Source organism: Microtus pennsylvanicus, chromosome 11, assembly GCF_037038515.1.
Source record: "Microtus pennsylvanicus isolate mMicPen1 chromosome 11, mMicPen1.hap1, whole genome shotgun sequence".
Taxonomy (NCBI): Eukaryota; Metazoa; Chordata; class Mammalia; order Rodentia; family Cricetidae; genus Microtus; species Microtus pennsylvanicus.
In genome coordinates, this window is record NC_134589.1 from 74,456,858 (window position 1) to 74,474,062 (window position 17,205).

General features: G+C 42.4%; 1 protein-coding gene across 1 annotated transcript in view; it reads left to right on the plus strand.

Moving 5' to 3' along the window:
* Window positions 1-1,111: 1,111 nt before the first annotated feature.
* Window positions 1,112-17,205, plus strand: part of LOC142831632 (hepatitis A virus cellular receptor 1 homolog) — a 31,099-nt gene continuing 15,005 nt past the window's right edge. The window contains exons 1-4 of the mRNA XM_075941839.1: window positions 1,112-1,157; window positions 3,633-3,968; window positions 12,211-12,260; window positions 14,782-14,890. Of these exons, the coding sequence (XP_075797954.1) occupies window positions 1,112-1,157; window positions 3,633-3,968; window positions 12,211-12,260; window positions 14,782-14,890 (541 nt within the window). The remainder of the gene's footprint in view (window positions 1,158-3,632; window positions 3,969-12,210; window positions 12,261-14,781; window positions 14,891-17,205) is intronic.

The window sequence follows — 17,205 nt, forward strand, 5'->3', positions numbered from 1 at the left end:
TCTTTCACTCATTGTTAGAGTCTAGGTTCATAGAATCATACATGCTCTGTTGAAGACAGAAAACAAATGTATGGAATGAGTAAAACTTTAGTATTATATTTAGCATTTTCTATAGTAAACTATAAATCTGGTATTTTATAAATATATGATGTCAAAGTTATTGTAAGCATATTACCAGTTTTAAGATTGATAGTTATTCTTTTTTATTTTTATTATTTTTATTTATTTATTTATTATGTATACAATATTCTGCTTGTATGCCTGAAGGCCAGAAGAGGGCGCCAGACCCCATTACAGATGGTTGTGAGCCATCATGTGGTTGCCGGGAATTGAACTCAGGACCTTTGGAAGAGCAGGCAATGCTCTTAACCAATAGTTATTCTTTTTAATCGTGTGTGTCTGTGTGTAGTGATATGTGCATGTGAGCACAGGTGTTTGAGGAATGTTTGGGTCTTCTGCATCTCCAGGAATAGTGGCTGCGAGCATCCCAACATGGGTTCTGAACCCTCTCTCAGGTTTTCTGTAAGAGCAGAGGGCGCTCTTAACCAGGATCCATTGTGGCAGCCTAATATTAATGTTTTAATATTAACATGAGAGTAATATTCATTCACTCCCGCTCAACCCAGTCTGGTAGTGGTTACAGTGAAACTAAAAGGAAAATCTCCAAAACCCTTGTCTTTGGCCTGCGTGGGACAATGTGCTTAGACACAACACTTCCATTCTTCTCAGTCCATGCTGTTAATAATGAAGTTGATTGAGGCTTAGGGACAAGCCTCTCTGGGTGTTAAGCAGAAACAGCCCTGAGTCCACCAGAGGGCAAGTGCACCGCCCTTGCAAGGCTGGTCCTTGCTTAGGGATCTCACAAAGGCACACAATCTTATGTCTGCCTTCAAGTTTTCTCTGTTTGTCATCTTATTTGTGCCGAGACGAGAAGTGAAACTGATGGTTGTAAGGGGGAAGGACCGGGAAACAGTGGCTGCTTGGGAGGACAGGGGAGCCTAGCAGAGAGGCCTATGTGATTCATACATTCAGAATGAAAGGCATTCTCAGAGACAGTGTGGTGAGGGACAGCCAATCAGAGTATCTTCTCCTTGTCCTTAGGTCAATCAGGATGTATCCTCAAGTCCTCATTTCAAGCCTCTTACTCCTTCTCCCAGGTAAGTGAGAGGTGAGCTGGGGATGGTTAGGAGGATGGAGGTTTGGATGAATCATTCCCTGGGCTCTGTATTACAAATTACGTAGTGAACAAAGAACCGGAAAGAAGCCGTAGCTCCAAGAAATTTAAGCTACATAAATTTCAAAATTTATGGCTGAAAAAGTGAGACTCACAAGACTATCAAGTAAGGGATGAATACTTGCACATTCATGTTATATTCAAGTAAGGCTGAACACATGCACACTTATGTCATATTCAAAGCCTGAGGGCTGAAGAAAGAGCATGAGAGGGCACCCAAACCTTCACTTGGCCTAAAACCTTAAAAAAAAAAACACTCATTTTCCAATTATTTATTTAAAAATTCTAATGGAAAAAACTATGATATAGGGGTAAATAGTGAATTGAATATTAATTCTTTTGAAGAAAGGTCTAAGGTAGACTAAAAGGATACACACATGATAGACAACTGAGAGCGAACACAATGCTCCCCAAGAGCTAGGATTATAGGCGTGAGCCCCTGCACCTGCTACATATTGCAAATTTCACAGTCTAACATCTAAGAAGTGGGATTGTGGCTGGGCGGTGGTGGGGCATGCCTTTAATCCCAGCACTCGGGAGGCAGAGGCAGACAGGTGAGTTCGAGGCCAGCCTGGTATACAAGAGCTAATTCCAGGACAGGCTTTAAAACTACAGAAAAATCATGTCTCAAAAAGAAAAAGAAGAAGAAGGAGAAGAAGAAGAAGAAGAAGAAGAAGAAGAAGAAGAAGAAGAAGAAGAAGAAGAAGAAGAAGAAGAAGAAGAAGAAGAAGAAGAAGAAATGGGATTGTGGAAGGCCATTAATTCTTATCAGACATTTTTATACTTTTTATTATGATAATATGTATTATTCTTGTGATCCTAAAAAAGTATTAGGCAAAATGAAGTAATGAGTGTCCCAGTGAGAAATACACATATAACACACTCATTTTATAGAACAAGGAATGTGCTTTCTCAGACCATGTCCTAAACCCATGACCTAGGACTGAATATGGGTGACTACTTAGTGAATCTCACAGTCCACTGTTTGCTCCTGTGCTGAGAACCAACCGAGGAGCTGGCATGAGTGAGGTGAGCATAGTCCCCTGAGCTGCATCTTCAGCCCTCAGAGCTCCCTGACTTGGAAGCAATTGGTAATAAGGATTTCAATCTCAACGGATGCATATTAAAATTATTAAAAGTTTAAAAGTTGTATGGTTTAGTTCTTGATTTAATATTCTGATTTTATGGTCTCACTTTGTAACTCAATGTTGTTCAGTTTCTGGAATGTCACCAACATATATAAACAAAAACTCTTGTTCGTTTTTTTTTTTAAATTTTAAAGGACTGATCGTAAAGCCTCAGTCCTCCAGATGGTATTACAAGGCCCATTCTGAACTTGCCCTGGTGGTGCACATCTTTAATCCCAGCACTGGGGATGTAGAGGCAGGCAGATCGCCATGAAATCAGGCAGCCAATTCTATTACAGAGTTCTAAATACTGAGGTTAGCCAAGGTTACATAGAGAGACTGTGTCTCAAAAAGGCAGTGAAAACCATATGAGCAAACCAAAGCCATTCTGAAAACTGATGTTGAAGTTCGTAAAGTTCTGCCTTTGAACCAGCAATGCTGTAAACAAAACCTGGGCCTGGATCTTTGTAAAGGAGAGTGCATAAAGAGTTAGGGGATTTCATTTTCAATAGCATTCAGGGAACTTACTGTGGTTTGAGACCGAGTCTCATAAGCCCAGGTTGGTCTTGAACTCACTAGTTTCCTGATTTCATCTTCGAAATCTAACTTGTCAGGTATAGCCTCAGGGAGAACAGTTTTAAAATATTAAGAATTAACATTTATGTCAGTAGTATATGCTTGTAGTCTCATTTCTCAGGAGTCTGAGACAGGAGGATAGAGACTATGAGGTAGCCTTGGCTGCAGAGCAACACCCTGTCTAAAACCAAGCTAACAGGTCAGGTATGGTGGTGCATGCCTTTAATCCTGGCAGTCAGAAGGCAGAGTTAGCTGGATCTGTATGGGTTTCAGGCTGGCCTAGTCTACATAGAGAGATCTAGGCCTGTGAGAACTACCTAGTGAGCTCTGTCGCAAAAAGATAAAAGAATAAAAGATAGAATGAAATGAAGGAAGGAGAGAAAGAAAGGGAAATAAATACAAAAAATTAAATAGATACAGTGTGAATATAATACAGTGCAGTAAGTTGCTTTTTCCACACACATGCTGAAGAATAAGCTAACAGAGAATTGTTTCTAGTGAAAATGTTAAGCTATGAAAATGCTACAGACAAACATGTAAAGGAAGGCTAGGGCTGGAAATAGAACACTTACCTCCCATGCCCCAGGTTTAGCCACAGTTGAGCCAAAAGGAAAACTGGGAATGAAATGAAGAAATAGAATCCATTGTAGGAAACTGTTGAGTGCTCATTCTCCAATATCACCTTCTTATCACAGTGGCTGTGGATTCCTTCCCAGAAGTCCCTGGAGTGGTGGGCCACCCTGTGACACTGCCATGTTCTTATCCAGTGTCTGATGGGATCTCCTCCGTGTGTTGGGGCCGAGGGGAATGTGGAGATACGTGCGGACAAACACTCATCTGGACCGATGGACACAGAGTCTACTATCGGACAGACCGTCGCTACCAGCTGAAGGGGCAGCTTCTTCAAGGAGATGTGTCCTTGACCATAGAGAATGCCACTGAGAGGGACAGCGGGCTCTACTGCTGTCGAGTGGAGAAGAAGGGATGGAATGGCGTACAGAGACTGACGGCCTCCCTAAAAGTTCAGCCGGGTGAGTGTGCCTTGCTGCTTTATTTATGTCCTACAGGGGAACCTGCCAGGGAACGGAGTCTTCTGTTTACTAGAGATTTGTTCTTTTCCTAGAACAAGGAAATGGAGGTTCTTATAACCATGCTTGTGATTAAACACTTGCTTTTATTATTTTTTTAATGACATAATCTCACGTATCTCAGGCTGTTCTTTGATAGCGATGCCCTCCTGGCTTTCCAGCCTATAGCACTCTAGTACCTGATAATTCAGTTGTATACCACCTACTTGTTTATTTATTTGTAAGTGCTAAGATCAGCCTAATGCAAGACCATGGGCTAAGTCAGGATCCAGGTCATAACTATACGTGGGACCATCTTGTTGGTCCAGGACACTGCATCTGCTCTCCATCCTGAAACTCAGTGGGGAGCTTTACCTAAGCTGAGTGACCTGAATGAAAGACTGTCCTCTGCCTCGGAGTCAATGTCTTTTGACTTTAAGTCACCTGTCCTTTACACTGTAAAAGCCTAGCAGCTCTGACCTGAAAAGCAGGCCATGCAGGGAGCTGCTGCACTGATGAGCTGGCTTCCACAAGGGTCAGCTGACCTTGCTGAACACGGGCCACATGCATAGGAGGACCAGAGTTCTACTCCAGGTCTGTCCTGCCTTGGGCTTTAAAAGAGTCCTCACATTTGTCACAAAATTATCCTTTTGTACAAGGATGTGGTCATAAGGAAAAGTGTTTCTCTTCCAGCGCCTGTTCAGTGGGGGACCAGTGGGAAGTTCATAAAAGCCCCAGTTCTTAAATCATCACAGTTTCCTCTACAATGTGGCATCATTTTCAGAGAAAGAGCAGAACCACGAGGATGCAGTTCCTTCTGCTGATATCCCCTAATCTCCTTTGCTAAGGGCTCACACTAACAATCAACAGCAATTCTAGCTTGTCTCTTCTTTTAAAATCTAGCACATCCACGTCGTTTGTCATTGTTCAGCCTTGGCAGTTTGTCCCCTGTTTCTTATTGATCTGTTTGTTTTTGACACGGAACCTCACTGTATGGTGTGGACAGTCAGGATCTCTCAAGTAGACCAGACTATCCTTAAACTCGCAGATCCAACTGCCTCTTTTTTTTTTGTTTTTTTGAAACAGGGTTTCTCTGTGGCTTTGGAGCCTGTCCTGGAACTAGCTCTGTAGACCAGGCTGGTCTCGAACTCACAGAGATCCACCTGCCTCTGCCTCCCGAGTGCTGGGATTAAAGGCATGCGCCACAATCTCCCGTGCCTCTGTCTTTTGACGGATGGACTCAAAAGCCTGTTTCACAGTGCCCAGCTGCTTGAAATTATTGACAGTGTGCTGGTATCGAGTGTAGAAATCATTTCACAGGGCAGTGTTGACAAGTCCTCTGTCTGGCTAGTTAAGAGGTTCAAAAGCAACTCTGTTTCATCCTTAACCACAACTTCTTATGATTTCCTGTGTATTTTAACATACTGAGCTTTCTCTTCAGATGTCTTAGGGTCCTCATCAGCTACTTCAGACTTTCCCATATACCTGTGAGAAAAAATGCCCCAGAACAAGAAAAGCAAAGCTTCCAAACTGGTGGCTTCTTTCCTGGTTGTTCTCATAGGGGTCTTATGACTAGACTGTTCCCATTCTTACATTTCGCTGAGAGATTCATTCCGTTTAGGGAAGGTTTGCATTGTGCTTAAACCTCTGCCCACACAGTAGACTCAATCACCAATCTAATAGTTTGAATCTAATAGTGTGAACAGTTTGGATTCAGTAGTGTGAACAGTTTGACTCGAATAGTGTGAACAGTTTGAATCAAATAGCGTGAATAGTTTGAATCAAATAGCGTGAATAGTTTGAATCAAATAGCGTGAATAGTTTGAATCAAATAGCGTGAATAGTTTGGATTTAATAGTGTGAACAGTATGAATTGAATAGTGTGAACAGTTTGTTTCAAATAGTGAGAATAGTTTGAATCGAATAGTGTGAACAGTTTTGTTCTAACACAGTCATACCCACTCCTTGCTATGCTGTCAGCAATGTTTTTAAAAGTGATTAACATGAATGAATGCTCCTGAATACCTATGTTTTGGTTCCTTTATCCAAATATGAGGTCTGCAGTGCTTCAATATCTAAAACCTCTTGGGCATGGCCTTGGTAATATACCTGGAAAATTCAATGCCATGAAGTATTCATACATAGAATTATCAATAGTTTATAAACCTCCCTATAAGCTATGTATATAAAGTGTATGCAATGAATGCTACATCTATCCATATTTAGACTTGAGCCCCATATGTGAGCTATATGTAAACTGTTACAAAATCTTCATAATTACTCAAATTCTGAATCTCTTGGTACCAAATTTTTTTTGATAAGAAATATTCACTGTTTCTCTCAGTTTGGAAGAAACCATAGACAACTGTGTCTCTTCCCTATACAAATATGCACATAATTTAGTGTTGGGCCTTGCATGGGATCTCTTGCGGGCCAACTAGCCTAGTTAGCCTTGTGATGTAGCACTGTGTGTATGTTCTCTCTAGACTAGAACATGCTCAGAGTGCAGTCAGTGGGTGAAGTCAGTCGCCATTGAGAGGAACACACTCAGTCCCAGTTCCCAACACCCTCTCAGTGTCACAGAGATGCTGAGAGAAATGTGAGCACCTGATCTATCACATAGAACATGTTTCAGTAGGGATGTGGGCCCCGTTCTCATCTCCAGGTTGTCGGTGCAGCTGCCTCCTATTGATGAGCTGTCTCTACTGCCCCACCCTGCCACATCCTAGGTGGTCAATGACAAAGAACAGAAGTTCAGCGGTGGAGCCTCTGCCTGGAGACAGCCTCTACCTGATATGCGAGGGAGGGGTGTATCTAAGGCCCTTTTTTCTTTTTTCTTTATTTTCTTTATTTATTTATTTATTAAAGATTTCTGCCTCCTCCCCGCCCCCGCCTCCAATTTCCCTCCCCCTCTCCCAATCAAGTCCCCCTCCCTCGTCAGCCCGAAGAGCAATCAGGGTTCCCTGACCTGTGGGAACTCCAAGGACCACCCACCTCCATCCAGGTCTAGTAAGGTGAGCATCCAAACTGCCTAGGCTCCCACAAAGCCAGTACGTGCAGTGGGATCAAAAACCCATTGCCATTGTTCTTGAGTTCTCAGTAGTCCTTATTGACCACTATGTTCAGCGAGTCCGGTTTTATCCCATGCTTTTTCAGACCCAGGCCAGCTGGTCTTGGTGAGTTCCCAATAGAACATTCCCATTGTCTCAGTGTGTGGGTGCACCCCTCACGGTCCTGAGTTCCTTGCTCGTGCTCTCTCTCCTTCTGCTCCTGATTTGGACCTTGAGATTTCTGTCCGGTGCTCCATTGTGGGTCTCTGTCTCTGTCTCTTTTCATCGCATGATGAAGGTTAATATTCAGGAGGATGCCTATATGTTTTTCTTTGGGTTCTCCTTCTTATTTACTAAGGCTCTTTTTTCTTCTTGCCGGGCTGACCTTTGCTTTTATATTGGTTTCTAAATCCAGGAGTTCCAACAAGTTCTTCAAAAAGAGTTACAATTACAAGTAGATTAAAATCTATCAACAGATCTAGTACTACTCCAAGGAAAATCAGAACTACACCCAGAAAACTCATCACTACTCCAAGGAAGCCAGCAACAACTAAAAAACCCACAACTATCACAAGGAGACCCTCAACCACTCCAAAACGCATAACCACTACAAGGAGACCCTCAACCACTCCAAAACTCACAATTCCAAGGAGACCTTCACCTACAACTGCTACAAGGAGACCCTCAACTACCACAAAACCCACAACTACTACAAGGAGACCATCAACTACCACAAAACCCACAACTACTACAAGGAGACCCTCAACTACCACAAAACCCACAACTATTACAAGGAGACCCTCAACTACAACAAAACCCACAACTACTACAAGGAGACCCTCAACTACCACAAAACCCACAACTATTACAAGGAGACCCTCAACTACAACAAAACCCACAACTACTACAAGGAGACCCTCAACTACCACAAAACCCACAACTACTACAAGGAGACCCTCAACTACCACAAAACCCACAACTACTACAAGGAGACCCTCAACTACAACAAAACCCACAACTACTACAAGGAGACCCTCAACTACCACAAAACCCACAACTACTACAAGGAGACCCTCAACTACCACAAAACCCACAACTACTACAAGGAGACCCTCAACTACCACAAAACCCACAACTACTACAAGGAGACCCTCAACTACCACAAAACCCACAACTACTACAAGGAGACCCTCAACTACAACAAAACCCACAACTACTACAAGGAGACCCTCAACTACAACAAAACCCACAACTACTACAAGGAGACCCTCAACTACCACAAAACCCACAACTACTACAAGGAGACCCTCAACTACCACAAAACCCACAACTACTACAAGGAGACCCTCAACTACCACAAAACCCACAACTACTACAAGGAGACCCTCAACTACCACAAATCCCATAACTACTACAAGGAGACCCACAAATGCTCCAAAATCAACCAGACTCTCTACTTCTACTCCTCCACAGCCAACAAACATGCAGACTTCAAAATCAGGTAAAAAATTATGTGTTTCAGCAATCAGAGGTCTTCTCATGGGGTTCTCTAGGACACACAGACAACAAGGCAGTCATAAGTATGATCTAGGTGAAGGAGTCTTAGCTGGGTTCTAAACAATGACTTCACTATGTCCTTGATTCTCCAGTCTTTTTATGTGCACCCTCTGCTCTGTAGGAATTTGAATATAGATGACACCCATCTCTCTATATGAGATTTCCCAGGGATTCAATACTACCAGATTCAGGTGAATCATTGATCTAGGATAGCTGATGAGGATATTAGGAATCTGGGATAGTGGGGCATGACTTTCTGATGAAAAATTAAAGACAGAATGACTGAGAACTAGTGTCTGGGTAGGCACAATCAAACCCTTTTCAGATATTCTGAAGTTGGGTCATTCAGCTAAGGCATAAGTGCAGTGAAGCTGACATTCAATGTTTTCCGAGCACCAGGCAGCATATACATGCTTCATGATTCAGTGTTTAATTCTCAGACATTTGTGTCCTATATAGCTGTGATATGTCCCTCTTTCATAGTGACAGGGATGAACAGTTCATGGTGGAAGTGGCTCAGTCTCTCTCCCTGTTCACTTGAGTTGGAAGCTGGTTCTTCTGACTCTGGGGTCATAACTCCAGCCATAGGCTCTGAGATTTATGTTTGGAAGGTCAGATTCTCCCTGAAGAAGACTCCATTAGTCTCCCTTTTTAGGGACAGATGATGCTTTCTAAAGTTTTCCTTCAGGATCTTTCAGTTTATTTGTGAAGTAGGAAAATGCAAAAAGATGTTTTTTATACTAATGATTTACACATTGAATTAAAAGTCCTTAGGAATTTGACATGTTCAAGCTTGGGCTGTAGAGATGGTTTCATAGCTCAAAGCAAGTATTGCTGTTGAGGAGATCCTGAGTTGGTTCCAGGCATCTATGTTGAGGCACTCTCAAATGCCTGTAGTTCCACTTCCAAAGGATCTGTGGCCTCTGGTCTCCATAAGCATTTGCAATTAAATGCAAAAATGTATACACAGATTACATATGCATATACATAGAATTTAATATAAAATGTTATGTATATGCTTTGTGTGCCTCCCTAAAATTTAACTTCAAATACACACATTATGAATTTAGACTTAATTTTAACAGACAGTTTGTTAGAGAAGGGGAAAACTTAATATCCAAAGACAAGATTAGGTCCAAATCGTCTACATCCAGCATTGAGAAGAGAACAGCTCTTTGAGATACTTAAAGCTTCCAACATCTGTCCATCCTCTGGTGTGGGGCTGAATTCTGACGAGCAGCAGAAGGGTCACAGATTTTTGTTTGTTTTGTTTTGCTAGATAAATCTGATGGGAAGTATTGATTTCCTTGCCTCCCATTGGCCTGCGGGTACACTTAAATAAGAGGACTCTGAAGTACTGGGCTACAAGCCGAGTTTGCAGAGGACCCTAGGTTTTACACTGGGATTTTAGAACATAAGGATTTGTGAGAGAACCCATTTTGCTCCAGGCAACTGTGAGGATCTCTAGAGACTGGCAGAACTTTTCAAGACTTAGTTTTTGCTTGCATCAGGGGATGGGCTAATGGGCTAAGTCTGGAGAACAAGTGTAAGTTCCTGACTTTATGGAAAACAGAGATTTAGAAAAGCAGAGACAGGTGACATGATCATGTGACCAGCTGGAGTGATATTGGTTGAATTTTATTTTGTTGAGCTAGGATCTCAACTTGGCTGGTATGGAACTCATGATGTAGACCAAGGTTGCCTTGAAGTCACAGAGGTCTTCCTGCCTCTACTTCTAGCAATGAAAGGTATTTGCCAACATGCCTGTCAGTATTGAATTTAATTTATCTTGTTCCATATTTGAGTCACTTTCTCTTATACTTGGAAAGTCGTGCTTAAGATCCAAGGTCACAAACATATTCTAGACTGTAGATGGTGCCTAAACCTAGTCATTGCCTTTGGCTCCTTGGAAGTGCGCCCCCAATGAGTAAAAATGGAAGGTGAGAATCAGGAGGTCATGGCCAACCACATGTACTCATGCTTGGCAGTGCCAGCTTTGGCAGGAACTGGGAGTCCCATAGACCTGAAGCTGTACCACTCACTGTTTGGGCATTGTGTGTGTGTGTGTGTGTGTGTGTGTGTGTGTGTGTGTGTGTGAGAGAGAGAGAGAGGGGGGGGGGAGAAAGCACTGTCAGCAAATTATTTCTGTCATTTGCTAAAATTACAAATGTATACCTGACATGTGCTGTTTCAAGAATAAAATGAAACTGGGCACTCAATGTTAGGATGTAAAGCATTTGTTTATTGGTGTGTTCTGCACATGCAGATTTTAGAAAGTGTAAAAGTTACAGTCTGTTCCCCAAAAAGAGGTATCTCAGAAACACCCCAAAATCAGATTGAAGTTCAGTGACTCTCCTGCCACACGAAATCCTCGCATCATGTGTGACACGTTGGCTTGTGAGTGATATTACAGGTGATTTCTGAATCAATTCTGATCCATGCCAAGGCAAACTGACACATTAGATAAGAACACACAAGCTGTTCGGATGTCAGGGTAGTTCCTCTCATTCTGAGTAGAGTCATCCTGATATTTCAGTGTGTGTATGGCCTTTGTGCACTTAGAATCTTCAGCTAATATGGAAGTAGAGAGAAGGTGGGACCTTAGGCTGTTCCAATTCTAAGTGCTCTGGTTCACCTAATTTATAGAAAAACATGGGCATGTACATGTGAGAGAGAGAGAGAGAGAGAGAGAGAGAGAGAGAGAGAGAGAGAGAGAGGAGAATATTCTTTTTAAAAATTTTATCGATTTTTATTGAGCTCTATATTTTTCTCTGCTCCCCTCCCTGCCTCTCCTCTTCCCTTCAGCCCTCCCCCAAGGTCCCCATGCTCCCAATTTACTCAGGAGATTTTATCTTTTTCTACTTCCCATGTAGATTAGATCTATGTAAGTTTCTCTTAGTATCCTCATTGTTATCTAAGTTCTCTGTGATTGTGATTTGTAGGCTGGTTTTCTTTGCTTTATGTTTAAAAACCACTTATGAGTGAGTACATGTGATAATTGTCTTTCTGGGTCTGGTTTACCTCACTTGAAATGATGTTTCTAGCTCCATCCATTTGCCTGCAGAATTCAAGATGTCATTATTTTTTTCTGCTGTGTAGTACTCCATTGTGTAAATGTACCACATTTTCCTTATCCATTCTTCAGTCAAGGGGCATTTAGGTTGTTTCCAGGTTCTGGATATGACAAACAATGCTGCTATGAACATAGTTGAGTATATATTCTTGTGGCATGATTGAGCATCCTTTGGATATATACCCAAAAGTGGTATTACTGGGTCTTGAGTAAGGCTTTTTTCTAATTTTTTGAGAAAACACCACACTGACATTCAAAGGGGCTATACCAGCTTGCATTCCGATCAGCAATGCAGGGGAGTTTCTGGAAAGAATATTCTACAAAGCCAAAACAAAAAGTTTCAGATATATAACTTCCTGGATAAATTTAATAAAATACTGGTATTTAGTATGATGCTCTGCCTGCCTATAGTTTTTGATCATGTATTTAACTTTTAATTCACCATAGAAGTTGGTATGAACATGTGTAGTGTCTATAATGAAAGTATAGCATTATTCTAATAACAATTTTCATTCTTTTTTAACAGTTTACACTGAAACTGTGACATCTTCACATCGCCCTTGGAATAATCACACTGTAAGCAAATCCCTCCCTGTGTTAACAACCAGATTCTCATCTATCTTCCTGGAATCATGTTGAATTTTAAGAATTTGAAAATCAATTTAGTTCACAGTCTTTTGTTTCAGCCAAAGAAGAAGAAATAGAAGAAGAGAAAAAGAGCCAAGCATAGTTGTCTATTCCTTTATCATAGGATTCAGGAAGCTGACACAAGAGGTACCAAGTTTGGGGATAGCCTAGACTACCAGATCATCTTGAGTTCTATAGTGAGACTGTGCCTTAAAAATCCCACAAACACAAAGACAGTACTAAATGTAGGTTAATAATTCCATTGTGAAATGAGTAATTTGACTATAAGAGGGTGTTAAATTTATTTTGATGTTCAAGTTTGTTAAAAATGTCCAACAAATAATATTTTACAAGGCAAGGACACACGATTCAAGGACAAGAGATTGAATGATTTCCTTTGCGTAAAAGCTAGGTTAGAATAAAAAGAATGAGCTAACTAGACAAGAATAAATTAACATATCATATTTGTGTACCTTGGTGCAATATCAGAAGCCGTCACACCATGTCGAAAGTATTGCTAATTGAGCAGACTTGTGCTGTGTTTAGCACAACCTTGCAGGGTATAGTCATACCTGAGCTCGATTAACTGCAGAACAGTCATATTTACCAGCAAGAAGGAATACTTTAGAATTAAATTCAAAATGAGAACTAGCAAATCTGGACTCTGAAGCTGTTAATCTTGCTCAAGGTGCATTGAGAACCGTGCACAGAGACACACCTTTGTGTGCTTGGGTTTAGGGTTTTAGTTGTTTGTTTATGAGACAGGGTCTCCTGGAGACCTATGATTATGAACCCCGTGACCTCCTGTCGCTAATTCTAAAGTATTGGAATTACAGGTGTGGACCCCAATACCTAGCAGCAGCAGCATGCATACTGAACCTCTAGATCAACTTTCTGAACTCTATCTCACGAAGAGATTGAAAATAACATATTTAAGATGTATGAGAAAGGATAGCCATTGCTGCCAATCACTATAAGGAAAATGTTATGAATTAAATGTTCACATGGGCATGGTGGACCCACCTGTGAACCAAGCACTCAAGATATGTAGGCAGGAGGATCAGAAGTTCATCATATTGGCTACATAGAGAGCTCCAGGCCAGCCTAGGGTACATGAGACACTGTCTCAAAAACAACAGACATTACTTTATATCCACACAGTGTTTGTCAAGTACCTGAGAATCCCTTGCCCGAGAACCCACTGAACATGATGCTTGAGGACATAGAAACTGCCTGACAGAGCTTAGCTAACTTGTCCTTGTCCATGGTCTCCCTGACTAAGCAGGGGAGCCTGGATTTTGACTCCAGAGGCAAGGCTCATACATGGACAAAGACCTGGCCTCTGATCTCCCTTTTCTTACAGTTAAATCATCCATGGGCTCTATTTAGGGTAAGTAGACTAGTGCTAAGCTATTAGAGGGGCCTCACCTGCTGCTCAGCTGCCTCCTGCTTATTCCAGTGTGTGCTGATCCCTGATCCTTTGCACCAGGGAAGTAAGGAGATTCGGCGTTTCTGTCTGATCACACGGTGGTAAACAGTCTGCATCCAGAAGCAGCTTCTTCTGAATGGTTTAAAAAGTTGTAGATCTTGCCAGGCTTGTGGGCCCATGTCTTTAACCCCAGCCATCATGGGGACAGATGCATGTGCATCTCTGCATTAGAGGCCAGCCTGGTCGAGAGAGAGAGAGAGAGAGAGAGAGAGAGAGAGAGAGAGAGAGAGGGAGGGAGGCAGGGAGGGAGGGAGGGAGGCAGGGAGGGAGGGAGGGAGGGAGGGAGGGAGGGAGGGAGGGAGGGACAGAGAGAGAGTCAGAGAGAGAGAGAGAGAGAGAGAGAGTTCCAGGCTGGCTGTGGCTAAAAAGTGAGAATTGAGACACAGTCTCAAAAAAAAAAGATAGAATCTGGACTTTCACAAGACTATTAGGATCCGTGAGGTAGCTGAGCACAGGCTGGGAACATCAGAACATTGACTGAGAAAGGAGCCACTGTTTTTCTCAATAGAGGAATAACCTACTGATATATTAATATTAATGCAGATATAATATAATATAATATTAATGCAGATATAATCAACCACAAGATATGCAACCATGATGTCACCTCAAACCACAGAGAAAACATTTTCATCTTTCTCCTAGACACTTTGAAGTTTGTGTTTTTTAGAGTCGAACAACTTAGTACCAGCTCAGGTTGTTTGGTTTACTTGCGTGTTCTATTCTATTTCATTTAAATGCGTGATCTCTCTATGTGGCCCTGGCTGTCCCAGAACTGCTATGTAGACCAGGCTGTCTTGGAACTCTCAGATAATCTTCTGCCTCTGCCTCTCAAGTGCTGGGAATCAAGGTGCACACTCCCACATACTTGCATATTCTAGATTAGCCACAGAAAATGGAGGGAAGAGTTTAGGTTGAGGTCTGGGGTGTGTTTTCTGCTCACCTCATTTGGCATCTCTTCAATGATTGATGTTTCCTTAGGAAGAGATCCCTACACCCCGCCCCCTGGTGATCCCCACTAAGGGCCTCTACATCGGAATCTCCGTGTCTGTTGGGCTGTTGCTTCTCACGGGCATCCTGATGATCTTAAGTGAGTAGCTTTATCAAGGTCTCATTGTTAGGGATGGGAATGGGTCTCCCTTGGGAAATGGTCACACAATCCAAGGAATTTTGGCAGAGCAAAATCTTTTTTTTTTTTTTTTTGGATTTTTCGAGACAGGGTTTCTCTGTAGCTTTTGGTTCCTGTCCTGGAACTCGCTCTTGTAGACCAGGCTGGCCTCGAACTCACAGAGATCCGCCTGCCTCTGCCTCCCAAGTGCTGGGATTAAAGGCACGCGCTACCACCACCTGGCCAATCTTTTATACCTGGAACGTAGTGCAAAGCCTCTTTAAATCCACTGAGGAAAGTGGGGTCCTGCTGGGCCTTAAACTCTACAGCAAAGAGGTCCTGTACCTGATTCTGAGTGCTCAGAGCTGGGCCTCACAGTCTAGGAGATTTGTCATATAAAGCAGAGCAGTGACTAGGGAGAATGGTTCTGAGCACAGAATTTGACGGTAGGAAAACGCTTACTCCACAGCTCTTCTTTCAAAGTTGTGTCTTCCCACAATTCTTTCAAGATGGCACTTCCTCTGTCTTCTCTAGCCCTGTGGTAGAAGACAGTGCATTTCATGTCTACTTCCCAGACCAAGGAACTAGAGCAAGGCTTCTCAGTCATTCTGACTGCCTGCAAGGAACTCCACATGCCATGGGGTTCACATTTTGCACAATTTCTCTGTGTTCCCCAATTCAGGATATGTCTTGTAGTCCCTTCTGGATCCCAGGGATGTGTTAGGACCTACTGTGCCCTGAGATCCTAACACTTGGGACATGCTCAGTGAACACTGTTACAGTATGTCATCAAGATTCCTGTTTCATGTAACTTGTAAAGCTTAAATACTCGTGGTTTATTCAAAGTATGATTGTTTGTTTGATTTGTGTCCTTTGGAGTTTTTGAGACAGGATCTTGTACATCCCAGGCTGGCTTTGAACTTACAGTGTAGCTGAGGCCAGTGTTGACCTTTTGCTCCTCCTGCCACTACCGTCCATGTGGCGTGCTTACAAGCATATGTTTTATGCTTCAAATATATATTGGCCACCTCAAGAGAAATGAAACTCAAGTTTTCCATAAATAAATTTAATGTGGGGCTGGAAAGATTGTTCAGCACTTATGAGCATTCATCACTTACCGCGGATGCGAACCCCATCCCAGATCCAGGGTGGGTGACTCACAACTGCGGGTAACCACAGCTCCATTTGACATCTTCAGTTTAGCAGGTTCCTGGATTCTAATGCACATGCTCACACAGAGACAGACAGACAGACAGACAGACACACACACACACACACACACACACACAGAGACAAATCCAGAGTCACGCATACACACACAAATCGAGAGAGAGAGAGAGAGAGAGAGAGAGAGAGAGAGAGAGAGAGAGAGAGAGAGAGAGATCTTTAAAGAAAAAGAAATTGAAGACTATGGAACAATAGTTTGCTGCACAGGGTGAGATCTGGATGGATATCAAAGACCGTTCCAAGACCTATTGCATATTCTCTCCTAGCCTGGGGACCTGGCTTTGTCCCCATGTGGATATTTATGAGCATTCTGGAACACATATTTAGTAGAAGAGGCACATGAAACATTGGGAAGGAAAACTTCATGACTGGTGTGAAAACAGAGTTCCGAGACCTCACGGCCCTTTCCTGCTGAGCCTGTGGGAGTACACGCAGTGTTCCTGTCTGTGTAATCCACTCCCCGTGTAAGGCCCTCAGCCATCAACTGTCCCAGAGACCACACTGACCTGTTTCACATGGCTGGACAGGAAATGGGAAACAAGAATATGGCCGTCAGATTTCAGGATGATTCCCGCTAATATTTAGAACACAGTTATTCATAAAAATTATTTAAGCTGATCCTGGGGGTATGTACCTATAATCTGATACAAAAGGATCATAGGTCATGGCTAGCTTGGCCTACAATAGTTAAGATAATGTCTAAAAGGGGGGAAATATAAATTGTGCAAAATACTGCAAATAGGTTCACTTCTTTAGCCCAAAGTTGTTTATTCTCCCCTGAGGGAAGGTGGCTCCTGGGAGTCTAAAGGTCTTGGACGGGAAGCGGAGGGTGAGGAATAAGAGGTGCACACTTCCTGAATTACATATGGCAGGAGCCAAAGCCAGTATAGTACTCCTTTAGTGGGTTTTTAAAGGTTCTTTGATGGAAGAGACCATTAATAGGGCCTTGTGTCTCAGGTTGCCTATAGATTCCACATTTAGCTTATTCTCCAGCAGCAAATTTATTAAACTAGACTTCATTTTTTCAGCGAAAGCCCATTTCCCAGTGCCCTTCTAGCACATTAGGAAGG